General features: G+C 33.7%; 2 protein-coding genes across 2 annotated transcripts; one reads left to right on the forward strand and one right to left on the reverse strand.

Annotated features, from left to right (window-relative positions):
* The first annotated feature begins 3,575 nt into the window (after positions 1-3,575).
* On the forward strand, positions 3,576-8,517 carry LOC141622929 (serine/threonine-protein kinase BSK5-like). The gene is made up of 10 exons (XM_074438958.1): positions 3,576-3,839; positions 4,782-5,002; positions 5,439-5,574; positions 5,879-6,012; positions 6,104-6,209; positions 6,395-6,480; positions 6,824-7,012; positions 7,326-7,490; positions 7,615-7,728; positions 8,062-8,517. Exons 1-10 carry the CDS (start codon positions 3,755-3,757, stop codon positions 8,302-8,304), a joined length of 1,479 nt encoding a protein of 492 aa, XP_074295059.1. The 5' UTR covers positions 3,576-3,754; the 3' UTR covers positions 8,305-8,517.
* Positions 8,518-8,765: 248 nt separating this feature from the next.
* Positions 8,766-11,052, reverse strand: LOC141622930 (proliferating cell nuclear antigen). The gene is made up of 4 exons (XM_074438959.1): positions 10,648-11,052; positions 9,589-9,741; positions 9,373-9,470; positions 8,766-9,281 (listed from the first exon to the last, which is right to left on the reverse strand). Exons 1-4 carry the CDS (start codon positions 10,964-10,966, stop codon positions 9,063-9,065), a joined length of 789 nt encoding a protein of 262 aa, XP_074295060.1. The 5' UTR covers positions 10,967-11,052; the 3' UTR covers positions 8,766-9,062.
* Positions 11,053-13,917: the final 2,865 nt, after the last annotated feature.

The following is a 13,917-nucleotide window of genomic DNA, read 5'->3' on the forward strand; positions in this document are numbered from 1 at the left end:
GGAATCATTAGTTTTGTGATATAAAAAAAATACATTTCAGCACATTACTCAATTCTCTTGGATTAGTTTTCAGTTTTTTTCCCTCGAAGCAAACTCAATAACGAGAAAAATGAACAATTACGTTAATGAGATACCACTATTATTTTGCAGTTCAATTTTTGTTTCTCATATCAAAATATAATGACGTGAAATATGAAAAATAATATAAATAAGTAATACAAAAATCAAAATTCTATAAATACCGCACATTTATTGCGAGGGATCTAAACTAGTTAAAGAAGAATTCAATAGTACTCCCAGTATTCTTTTACACTATGATTGGTTCTTTGACATATGATTCTGCCTCTTTATTTGGCGCTGGTGACACATTATTAGCATAATAACATGCAATTTTTTTAATTGGGTCATTGTTAGTCGGTCCACATACATAAACGTAAGGTTTATATCATTTTTAAGTGGGTGGAGATAAATGATGATACTTACGAAAGCTCAAGCAAAGTCCCTACGTCGTTAATTGCAAACAAAAGGAGATAACCATGCAAAGGTATAAGGGTTATCATGTTACTATGTTTGTGTTTGTGTTTGTGTGTGGCGGAGTTGGATTTTGAATTTAACGGAAAGAAAATTTTTATACGTGTAAACTCGTAATGGTATGAGAATACTGAATGCTCGAATTTTGTTTTTGAAAATTTAACTAAAATTTTTAAAATAACCGGGACGGAGAGAGTATCAATCAATCAATACTATATATTAAATCCAGAAATCAAGGGACTTCCATGTAATTAAAGAAAGTTATACAAATTAATTATACTATATAGTTTTAAATCACTAGCACCGTGTGATGGACCCGATTAAGATATCTCAATGCAAATATTATATAGTTTGGGTTAAAATTAAATTATACAGAAACTTGGTAATTTTCCTAAACATTTGTAGGATACTAAAACATGGTCAATTTCCTTGAAATAAAATAATTAATTAAGATGGTAAATTTCCTTAAAATAAAATAATTAATTAAGATGATCAATTTCAAGGAGACTAAAAGAAAAAAAATACTTGGTAATTTTCCTAACTATTTATAGAAAACTAGAAGATTGTCAATTTCCTTAAAACAAAATAATTAATTAGTATAAACATACACACTTATGGTATTAATTATTATCATCATAAAATTATATATTAAATTTAAAATGTATGCAATTTTATTAAATTTTATAATTTATTAGATGTATAGAGATGTTAATTGTTTAACATACAAAAATTTAATAAGTAAGTTATAAATAATTCAAGTCAGATTCCATAATACAGAATATTGCATAATTCTTTCGATTTGATTTAATGCATATATGTAATATATTTATATATAAATATATAATCCTCTTAAAATTGCATGCCTGAGTAGTAAAAGTAATTTCGTCAGTAAAAAAAAGAATTGTAGTAACATTGGATATAGTTATATGATTGTAATCACTCATTCGAATAGTAAAATTAACAATATTATCAGCAAGATTAGTGAAAGTGGTAGAAACAACAATGAGAGTAGTGAAATAATCAATATTAATGCGGTAATAGAAAGTAACAATAATTACGGCGAGAGTAGTGAAATTATCAATATTAATGCGGCAGTAATGACAATAACAATAATTACGGCGAGAGTAATGAAAGTAACAATGATTACGGGCAAGTAGTGAAATGTTATTACTATTGTTTCATTAATAAGAGTAAAATATTAATAGCGAGAGTAGTGAATTTGTCTCAAAATTTATTTCATAGTAATCTTAGGATATGTCATAGAAAAATATATTAATGATAAGTTTATGGGTTATGCAACTTTAATCAATTTTGTTTAATGAAAAAAAATTAATGGTCAGTAGAGGTAGCCCGGGCGAAGCCGGGCACCAATACTATATATTAAATCAATCAATACTATATATTAAATCCAGAAACCAAGGGACTTCAATGTAATTAAAGAAAGTTATACAAATTAATTATACTATGTAGTTTTAAATCAATAGCACCGTGTGATGGACCCGATTAAGGGATCTCAATGCAAATATTATATAGTTTGGGTTATAATTAAATTATATAGAAGGTTGGTAATTTTCCTAAACATGGTCAATTTCCTTAAAATAAAATAATTAATTAAGATGGTCAATTTCAAGGAGACTAAAAGAAAGAAGATGCCTGATAATTTGCCTAAATATTTATAGAAGACTAGAAGATGGTCAATTCCCTTAAAATAAAATAATTAATTAGTATAAACATGCACACTTATGATATTAATTATTATCATCATAAAATTATTTAACATACAAAAATATAATAAGTAGGTTGTAAATAATTCAAGTTACATTCCATAATATATAATATTGCATAATTCTTTCGATTTGATTTAATGCATATATGTAATATATTTATATAAATATATAATCCTCTTAAAATTGCATGCCTAAGTAGTAAAAGTAATTTCGTCAGTAAAGAAAAAAATTGTAGTAATATTGGATATAGTTATATGACAGTAATCACTCATTTGAATAGCAAAAGTAACAATATTATCAACGAGATAAATGAGAGTGGTAGAAACAATAACAGGAGTAGTGAAATAATCAATATTAACGCGGCAATAGTGAAAGTAACAATAATTACGGCGGAAGTATTGAAATTATTAATATTAATGCGGCAGTAGTGACAGTAACAATAATTACGGTGGGAGTAGTGAAAGTAACAATGATTACGGGCAAGTAGTGAAATGTTATTACTATTGTTTCATTAATAAGAGTAAAAAATATTAATAGCGGGAGTAGTGAATTTGACTCAAAATTTATTTCATCGTAATTTTAGAATATGTTATAAAAAATATATTAATGATACATTTATGGGTTATGCAACTTTAAGTAATTTTATTTAATGAAAAAAAAATTAATGGTAACTAGAGGTAACCCGGGCAAAGCCGGGCACGAATACTAGTTATACTATAATATAAGGTTATATTCTTCTCAACTTAATTTCAACTCATTTCAATTCACTTCACTTCAGTTTCACTTCACCCATATCTACTCAAATTAACTCTTAGTTTAGCTACATGCTTCCTTTCGGTTCAGCTCAGCTCAGCTCTATTCAATTAAGTTAAGTGCACTTTTTTTCGGTTCAACTCCTTCCAATCAATAAAAATAAGGCCTAACACAATCCTATATGACTTAGTAGGATTCTCAAATTAACTCCAAAAGAACATGATTTTACTTTGACCTAGTAAAAATTGACGCGCCTCTAATAACTTGACCCATCCCGACACCCGAATTGAGGATCTGAGCTTGGTCCACCCGAAATGACCCGACAGTCCGACACACTATTACTTCGACTCAAATGTTTAGTGTCGCACACTGATCATTATCCCTAAATTACTTGGTGATAATTAACCCATAAATAAATCCAATCTAAAGTAACCCGACCTAACCCAACTTACAAAATCGAAATTTCCAACCTGAATTAATCCAACCTAAACCCAATCTGATTGACTGGATTGCCATGTCACTCACACTCACCTAGTCACCTCCTCATCATGTTGTTCAGTCAATAAACAACTCGAAAAAACTGCACAAAACCCTCCAAAATCATAATAATCCCCACTAAACTTCACAAACAATCTTTTAATCTTTTATAATAAAAAAAAACTAACAAAAACCAACATTAAAATCCACATTCTGTGATCTGGGTTTTTCACTATACTCAGCAAAGCTTAAACAAGCACATAACAATGGGAGTTAGATGCTCAAAGCTCACATTTTGCTGGTGGTCTAACTCTCATCACAACTTCAATGTTCCACATTCCTCCGATCTTGGTATTTGCTCTCTCTCCGTCTCTGTCTACTTCTTTACGTTTTTACTCTTTTGTGATGAGTATTTTAATCAAACATAATGTTTCAGTTGAAGTAAAGTCGCAATCTTTTGTATGTTTCCCTAAGCTTGTTTCTTATGTTCTTCCTATGTCGTATTCATTTGTTTACTTTTTCATTCTCGGGAATTTTAATCAAAGGTAAACAAATGATAGGGACGGAGGGAGTATATTTAGCTTGTCATAATCATCACATTAGCATAAAGTCGCAATCTTTTGTATGTTTTGCTTAATTAATATGGAGTACTAATTCCGTCTCAATTATTTGTTTTCCTTTCTTGTATATTCATTGTGAGGGGTATTTTAATTAAAGGTAAACAAATGATTGGGACGGAGGAGTAATTATAAATTTATAATGACCAATTATCCAAAGGTCGGATTTTTTTTCCAAGCTTGGTTCTTATGTGCATTTCAGCTTAGCATCCTGGTCGCAATAGTTAGGGGGTGAACTATTAATGTAATAAGAATAACACAAATTCTCATTGAAGAGTATGAAGACGGGTACTATCCGTCACAAGCTGAAGATGCTTTGTAAGAATAAAGTTTCAATCTTTTGTATGTTTTGGTTAAATAATAATTACAATGATCAATTATCCAAAGCTCAATTTTTTCCCAAGCTTGGATCTTATGTGCATTACAGCTTAGCATCCTGATTACAATAGTTGGTGATGGAATAAAATTTTGTAGTTAAGGCCGGAAATTTTAGGGGCCGAACTATTAATGTAATAAGGAAACTAGGAAAACAAATATGGAAAATTTAAACTGAAAGTTTCAGCGGGGTGCTGGACTGCTGGCCTCTAGTTCCGCTACTGATAGTAGCATAATGTTATGATCTTTTGTATGCTTTGCTTAAGAATAACGAAAAATGTGTGTTTTTTTGTTGTTGTAGAGAATGGTGGGAAAGATGAGGGTGAGTCAGTACCGAGTTTTACTGAGTTTAAGTTGGAGGAGTTGAGGTCTGCCGCATCTGGGTTTACCTCTGATAACATTGTGTCTGAACATGGTGAGAAAGCTCCTAATGTCGTGTACCGGGGAAAGCTTGATGATGGTCGTTTTATCGCCATTAAACGGTTTCATAGGTCTGCTTGGCCTGACACCAGACAGTTCCTGGTATTTATTTCTTGGTTAATTGATTTTTGCATATTCTCAGATGAGACAGTCTCATGATACGATTGTCAGTATTAGCATTTCAGGTTATTGTTCATAAAAGGGTAAATTGGGTAGTTTTTTTTTTTTAATTTATTTATTGGGACGGTCTCATGATAGGATTGTCAATATCAGCTTTTCAGGTTTTTGTGCGTAAGAGGGTAAAATTGGTAGTTTTTTTTATTCAAATGAGTCGGTTTCACGCTGAAATAGCATGAGACGGTTTCTAATGAGAATAACAGACTTATTTTGAGTTGTGCTGTAATGGGTTTATGTAGAGCTCATGAGTTTATGTAGAGCTTATGACTAAATTAGGGGTTGTTAAGCTTTCAAAAAAACGATTAGGGGTCGATTAGTTATGCATGTTTTGGTTCATATGAATGATATAATCGAAATGTAGGAGGAAGCAAGGGCAGTAGGGCAGCTGAGGAGCGAGAAGTTGGCAAATTTGATAGGCTGTTGTTGTGAAGGTGATGAGAGATTGTTAGTTGCTGAATTCATGCCAAATGACACCCTTTCAAAGCATTTATTTCACTGTGAGTTTTTCATTCCTTCATTTAGCTTTATAATCAGTGTTTCTTCTTTGGTGATTCACTTGACATTTCAGACGAATGTTTTTGCTAAACGGGTTTATAATCATTGCGTTCAAATCAGGCAGTATTGATTTTGTATTAGAGAATGTTTATAAAAGCAAAACTACCCCGTAAGATAGAATTGATAACAAAACTAAAAGTTACCCTATGCGATAGAATTTATGGATCCGCTACTCCTGTTAAGAACCTGTTCGATATATTTGGACACAAAATTCAGGTTTGAGATTCATATTATTATTTGGAACAGGGGAAACTCAACCCTTGAAATGGGCAATGAGGCTTAGAGTGGCACTTCATCTAGCACAAGCCATGGAGCATTGTAGCAGTCGAGGGCGATCATTATACCATGATCTTAATGCTTATAGAATTCTCTTTGACCAGGTACAATTTGTATTATCATTTTTAGTTTTTACTGCATTTTCCCCCTTGCGACCGACTTTTTGTGTGTATGTTATGACTCAGCTTTTGACAGGATTGTAATCCCAGGCTCTCTTGCTTTGGCCTCATGAAAAACAGCCGAGACGGCAAAAGCTACAGCACAAACTTGGCTTTCACTCCACCTGAGTACATGAGGACAGGTACTATTTGTGTTTCTGAATCGTCATCATTCATCAATAATAATATTGAGAGAAAAGGTTGCATATTCACGAGCAAAGAAAGTTTTCAAAGCTTTGTGCTATGTCTGCTTTGAATCTAATATTTATCGCCTTTGGCCTGTGTATGCTTTCTTGTTGAAGATGACACGGTTAATTTCAACTGACAGGTAGAATTTCTCCTGAAAGTGTGATTTACAGTTTTGGGACTTTACTGCTTGATCTGCTCAGTGGAAAACATATACCACCCAGCCATGTAAACTTCTGTCTTTGTTTCAAATTTCATATGAACTCGGAGCCCTCTTTCATATCGACATGCGTTTGCTGCAGGGTAACTAGATTGGTCATCCAAGTGCGCTTAAGCTTTAGATTTAGTAATAAACTCGTAGGGATGGTCTAATCACTGCTTTCTTTTAATTCTCGCTATTGCATTCTTCGTACTACTTTGCATACTACTTGAACTAGTGTGTGCGTTGTGAAGTTGTGTTTCATCAACATTAGCAGAAGATTTACGGTCAAATATAAGCTACTAGATGAGCAAACAACGATGTAATCCTATATTTTCGGATGTGATATGCAACTTTTAACTTCCATTGCAGGCACTTGATTTGATACGCGGCAAAAACTTCCAAATGTTGACTGACTCTAACTTGGAGGGCCATTTCTCAAACGATGATGGAACCGAACTAGTAAGATTAGCATCACGTTGCTTGCAGTATGAAGCTCGTGAGAGGCCAAATGCAAGATCTCTCGTCTCTGCACTTGCTCCACTTCAGAAGGAAACTCAGGTGTGCCTCATTATTATAATGTCCCGAGACACTTTCCCGCTGTTAATTTGTTTTCCATCTTCATTACAGAAAGTATTCGGAAATTTTATGCCAAGGACTGAACTTTTATCCAGTATATAATCCTGGAGTTGAATGTTGTCCTCGTATTCAGAAAACTGAGTTCTGTACTAAAATTTTGTGAAATGATTCTTTGATAACCAATGCAGAAATTTTTAGTATTTTCAGTTTTTCGCATATTTGTCAACGTATTTACCGTCAAATGTGAAGATTGATGTGAAACAAAACGAGTAACATATTTCCGTGACTCCATTAGGTCCCTTCACATGTTTTGATGGGTATTTCACTTGGAAGTACATCACCCAAGGATTCACTATCACTAACTCCTCTTGGTGACGCTTGCTCAAGACTGGATCTTACAGCCATGCATGAAATTTTAGAAGACATCGGATACAAGGACGATGAGGGTATTGCAAATGAGGTACTGATCTGAACTAGTTTAATACGGAGTAGTTTATAGACTGTAACCAAGGTGACTAGAAATTGCTACTAAAAAAAAAAAAAAAAACTTGGTGCATTTCGTTTGACCATTTTTTTTTTTGCAGCTGTCGTTTCAAGTTTGGACGAGTCAAATTCAGGAAACGCTCAACTGCAAGAAACGTGGAGATACAGCCTTTAGAGCTAAAGATTTCTCTACTGCTATCAAATGTTACACTCAGGTATCAAACTGTAACCAAAATGCCTAAGAAAACGCTCGACTGCAAGTTACATGAAACTAACCCGACCTGAAAACCGACTCAATTCAGACCCCTTTTCTGTGGATCATGGTCACGTAAACATACATTATTTTTCTTTCCCCTATAAATCAGTGAAAATAAAGTAAAATGTATATTTAGTGAATACTTCTTTTATAGTATAAGTAAACATATTTAAATGTTAGGGATATCTGTTTAGTCACGATCATTAATTTAAATTCAAGACGTAAATAACCCCCTTGTATTCCAGTTGCATTTGAGAGGTTTTGACATAAATAACTTGTTCGGGTTTGTTAGTTCACCGATGATGGAACAATGGTATCGCCAACTGTGTTTGGTCGACGAAGTTTGTGCTACTTAATGAGCGACATGCATCAAGAAGCACTGGCAGATGCAATGCAAGCTCAAGTTGTTTCTCCCGAGTGGCCGACTTCCTTTTATCTCCAAGCAGCTGCTCTCTTCAGTCTAGGGATGGACAATGATGCCAAAGAGACCCTCAAGGACGGAACTTCCTTGGAGGCTAAATGGAAGAAACACTAATACTTTGTATAGACTTTTTTAAAAGAAATTCGATTTTTTTTTTTCGAGTGTTTATCTTGTCGTATCTATTGAATATTTCTCCAAAGCAGAGATTCATGATGGTGGTTTTGCTTTTATTTTAGTCAAAGCAAGAAGGGTTCTGTGTATTGTTGTTTGCATTGCAAATGCAGTGTCAACCCAACTAATGATTATTAAGGATCGCATTTTTTGGTATGTGAAGTTGATTTTCAATTGTTTCGACAATTTCTTGAAAGCGTGTATTATAACCTTCAAATTCGGGCTTTTGAAACAATGTTAATCAGAATTCAAGCTGTGAAAATATCTGCACAGGGGAGATTCATTCGTGAACAAATTCGGGTTTGCAAAATTCTGATTAATGGTTGAGAAATAATTCATCAAATATAAGTGATCTTCATTCAGTCTGAATATCATTTGCTTATACTCATTACTCACGACGATGATTGTGTAGGACAACGAGAAAATAAGATTCTCAATAACAGAAAAGATTACTACACAGCAGAAAGTTTTGTTAAAACATCTAAATTCGAAAATTACTAACAGCAGGATGCTTACAGCCTGTCCCAATACAGTGTCGACGAACACTGAAATATTCAATCTTCTGAACTACATCTAATTTTAGGATAAAGATACGAGGAACGATCCGAGATAAAAGGAATCATACAAAGAGCCTAACAGAGTAACAGGAGGAGAAATAAACCATAATATAGGTGATTGCGAATTTGCGAGAGATGAATGACTTAAGACTCATTTTCATCTTCTTCGATCTTGGGAGCGAGATAGAATCTGATGTAACCCATCTCTGCAATCTTGTATTCAACAGCCACTGGAAGCTCTGAAGACAAGCTGATTGTTACCGTGTTTGAGAGAGGAGTTGCTTTGGTGAATGAGTTCAAGTACCTTAGTGCAAATGTCAGTGATACTGGTTCGTTCATTTCTATGGTTATGGCTTCTTCAGGCTGCATTTCAAACATTACCAACAAAAAATTACACCTTTTTTATCATTGTTCTGTAGTATTACATCTTTCACCAAAATCACAATGATCATACCTTGTCTACTGTAGTGTTCTGTTTGAGGAAAGTGTTTGCGCTTGCAATGTCACCGCTTGTGGAGAACTTAACACCCTCTTTAGCCACAGAGATCACCACTGCAAAAACACATTTCCCAGTTAATCTTTCCGTCGTGTTAACACAAGGATAAGGCTAAATACATCCAAGACTCCAGGTATAAGTACGAGGATAAAACAATAGGATTAAGAGACGTACCAGTGTCCCCAATGCTGCTCAGATCTCTACAAATCCTGGCAAACTCAGCAGAAGGCATCCTCACAATGGCATGGTACTCTGCTTCAGGGATACCAAGATGCTCACTGTCAATGTCCATCAGCTTCATTTCAAAATCCGATATCTTATCCTGGTCTGTCATAAACACAGACAACAATAACAATCAATACCACTTCAGCTAATCAACTATAAGCCTAACCGCAACAATGCAAGTGAACAATCATCTATAAGCCGCAAATTGAGCAGTTTCAAGTTTTGTCCCTAAAGCTGAAACTTGTTACTCGTATAAATATTAAGTGGCGGATTTAAAGAGGGATCACTCCCTCTGAAAATTGAAAATCTCGCAATTTTTAGTTTAAAACTTTCGAATTTTTTTAGTTTGTTTTATAGCATACCCCATTCTAGCTAAGAACCAAATTCAACAACTCCCTACATATACACAGAAGTTCTATAACCAATATATGTGCTTTCTACAATGAACAAAGCTATGCAGATAATAAAACCGGCTTAAAAAAGACTAACTATTTAATCAATTGATAGCTATTTTTTAACATCTATGGGCTATGGCCTATGGTCTAGGTAGTTGGAATCCATTTTCGCAATATTCACATAAAACCATCTTACAAAAGACTAAATGCTACTCATCAGTTCCACCTTTTCCACAAATCGCAAACAAACCAAACATTAACACTTCTAAATCAGCACAAATCCCAAACAATCACAACAATTGGTAAACCCTAAAAACAGTTATTAGAAATGAAGAGGGGAGGAAAGCATTAAGGTAATCCTAGTATTATTGATAATCGTTCGTTCGTGCTTCCAGCCATTACAATAGCTTCGTATTTATAGTACTCTAATATATCTAAATAGAATCATAATATCTTCTAATAATGTTAACATAATAACTTATTCCATAATCCGGTATTATTCCAATTACGATATATCACAATATCGGAATCTTCTCTAACAACAGTAAAAACAATATAAAAAATGCAGTAAATAAACAACAATTAAACTGTAAATGAATAAATAAAAACTTACTAGGGCTCTCAAACATGAAGGTAATAGTATCACTGCCATCATCAGCCTTAAGAGTAATAATATCATCATTACCAGCACACTTCAACATTTTAGCCATATTCCCTAAATTCATCCCCATTGATATATTCCTATCACACCGGTAATGCTCGAACCCTTCCGCTCGTAGCAACAACGCTACGAGCGCAACATGGCTCGAGTCCATTGCTTGTAGCGAAAACCCGGTCGCCGAACAATCGAAGTTGGCATCGGTTACTAAGTCTTTGATTGATTCTAGGAGTTTTTTAAGGAGACTCCCTTGGACTAGCCGAAGCTCAAGCATTTTCGATCGGTTTTTCGGGTTTCAGGGAAGGGAGATCTAGGGATTTTGAGTTGGGAGTGGAGGGAGGCGAGTCGGGAGAGAGGGATACGGGGGTGCGGGTACTTATAGGAGAAGGGTTTGAATTTTTTGAGAAGAGTATTGGCGGGAATTTTGGTGGTTTGTTTCCCGCGCATGGAAAGTTGTGTTGTGTTGAGGAAGCTGTGGATGTAAGCCCATGGGCTTTCATAGCATGAAAGTGGCCCACTAGGCCACTTGTAAAGTTGTCATAGATCCAAAATTCAGATTGAAACTAGACCTGGTAAATGGGACAATCGGGTCGAGTTTGGGCAGGGTCATTTCGGGTCATTTTGGGTTTCGGGTTTGTTGGCCGGGTCTATTCCGGGTCAAGCGGATCGGGTTGTTTCGGGCCGGGTCAATGAATAAGAGAGAAAGGTCAATTCAAGTTTTTTCAGTTCAATTAGAGTTATGTTTTCTCAGATCAGTTTCGGGTTTGGTGGTTTCTAATCGGGTTATTTTTGGGTCAAGAAAACTCGAGTCATGTTTGGATCGGGTCGGGTCCATTCGGGTTTCGGGTCACATTCGTGTGATACGGTTCCGGTCAATTTTGGGTCTCGGGTCAACCTTTTCGGATCGGGTCAATTGGGTCGGGTTACTTTTGCCAGGTCTAATTTAAACTTTAGATAAATTGATAGATTCGCTACTGCATTTAGGTGATTTATTATATTGTTAAAGCTCCATTTGGCATATATATTTTTTTCGATAAGGAAAGGAAACTAGGTCAATCGAAATCGACCCATGACATCCTCGCAGTCTCGCAGATGAAAGCGGTAATCGAAAGTCAACAAACTTTCAAATCACCAAAAGAACATAAAATACATGGGAATAAAGGGTACAAATTAATCTCAAAGAAAGTCTTGTGAAACTTTTTTTTTTTTTTTTGGTCGAACTTGTGAAACTTTAAAATCGCGAAAAAAAAAAGAAAAAAAAAACTAAAGGAGACAACCAAATTTCCAAATACTCCAACTAATAAAAAATACACAGCCTTTCAATAAATATCAAAGAAAGGAGGATCAAAAATACAAGCTTCGTTCCAAACCAGCACTAAATCTTGAGAATACAACAAAAAAAACTTAACTTGCAAAAAATTTTCTTGTTAAGATCATGAAAAATTAAGATCTACACAAATTCTTATTTCAGACCAACACTATCCGTCTTACACATTAAGACGGGTCAAATTGACCCATACCCACCCAACTTTATCCGACTTGCTAATATGGATCTCTGTCATGCATTAATTGCACTGCACACTTTCTATTATTTTATTATTTACAAACCCCAGTGCATTTAATGTCACAATGAACATCATTATCCCTTTGTATTCCTTATTACTAATTTGTTATCATCCTTGCCTCTTCTTTTTCTTCATCTATGCTTTTCAATATTCATTCCCAACTTCAACATCACACCTTCAACATTTATACACTATCAATTACCATTTATAATCTACGTAACCAAAAAAACATAAAACATGAACATTCGTACTTTATGATCTCCATACAAGCTAATCATATTTCAATTTTTTTTCAAGTAACCAAAAAACATTCATACATAAACATGAAATATGAACATTCATACTTTATGATCTCCATTGTTTCTCCCTTTATTTTATTTAAATTAAAAATAAAAATAAAAAATCATACTCTAACAATGGCATCTGAGAACAAAATCGTGTATGAGATCATGAAAGCGGAGGTTGAAGTTGATAATGTTTAATGTTTGCTTAGATAAGAAGGTGTTTGTCAGGTTTAAGTTTAGCTTCATGGATGGTGAATTCGACATGGTAATTTTTTTGGATATAGCTTGTAAAACTGAGTTTCTTATTTATTGTCAATAAAATACCCATTTAATTCATCTTTGTAGACAGATGTTACCACTTTTGTTGTTTATGCGTTCACTTTTTTTTTTTGACAAATGGTTATTTTATGGTTTGTATAAACTTGAAGTTCTTCAATCAATGCATTTAATGGTTGAACATAATCTTGAAGTTCTTCAATCCTTTTTTTTTCACTATTTTTCATTATTATTGTTATAAATTTACGCAGAATTTAAGTTTCAAAGTTTACAGCTATTATGAAATCTGGATAAAGAGTTCTTCTAGATCTGTATAATATCCACTCAACACATATCTTCTTTGAAGTTCTTCAGAATGATCTTTGAAGACTTTGTAACCAAAATAATGTAAAATGTACCTAGTTGTCGTGTTTTTTTTTTTGTTTCCATACCCATTTTAATTTCACCTACAAAATAAAAATCTTCTGTGGTGACCTGATAAGTTACGATGGCCATATTTTTGTACTACATAGTGATAAAATATAGTTATCATGATTACATAGATTTTGATGGTAACAATTTTATGTAAAATTGATAACATAAACAAACATAATGATAATTTTAACATGCTACGCTATGATTAAGATCACATATTAAACGAAGTTGGTAACATTATGATAAAAACTAAAAATATGATTCTCGTGATCTATATAACCAAATTTATATAATCAAGTATCTCTCATAACATTGTTCATGAAGATGATAACACATTTGTGAGGGACATTGTCAAAGAAAACTGGTAACACTGTTAAACTAAACTTGTAACATTTTACAGTTACCTGATTATGATAACATTTCCAACATATAAGGTAACATATTACACTTTCTTGATTTCATAACCTATATCAACCTTTTATGTCAAATTATTCATCATATGTCATCCACCAAACTGGTTACATTGTTAAACAAAATGGTAACATATTTGTGATGATATACATCCAACTTTTACTTGTAGGTCATTACTTGTTGCTCATTAGTTCAAGATGCGAAGTTGGTAATATTATGATACAAAGTGAAAACATGTTTCTCATGATATACAACCAAATTTGTAAAATCAAGCA

This window comes from Silene latifolia, chromosome X (genome assembly GCF_048544455.1).
Source record: "Silene latifolia isolate original U9 population chromosome X, ASM4854445v1, whole genome shotgun sequence".
NCBI lineage: Eukaryota > Viridiplantae > Streptophyta > Magnoliopsida > Caryophyllales > Caryophyllaceae > Silene > Silene latifolia.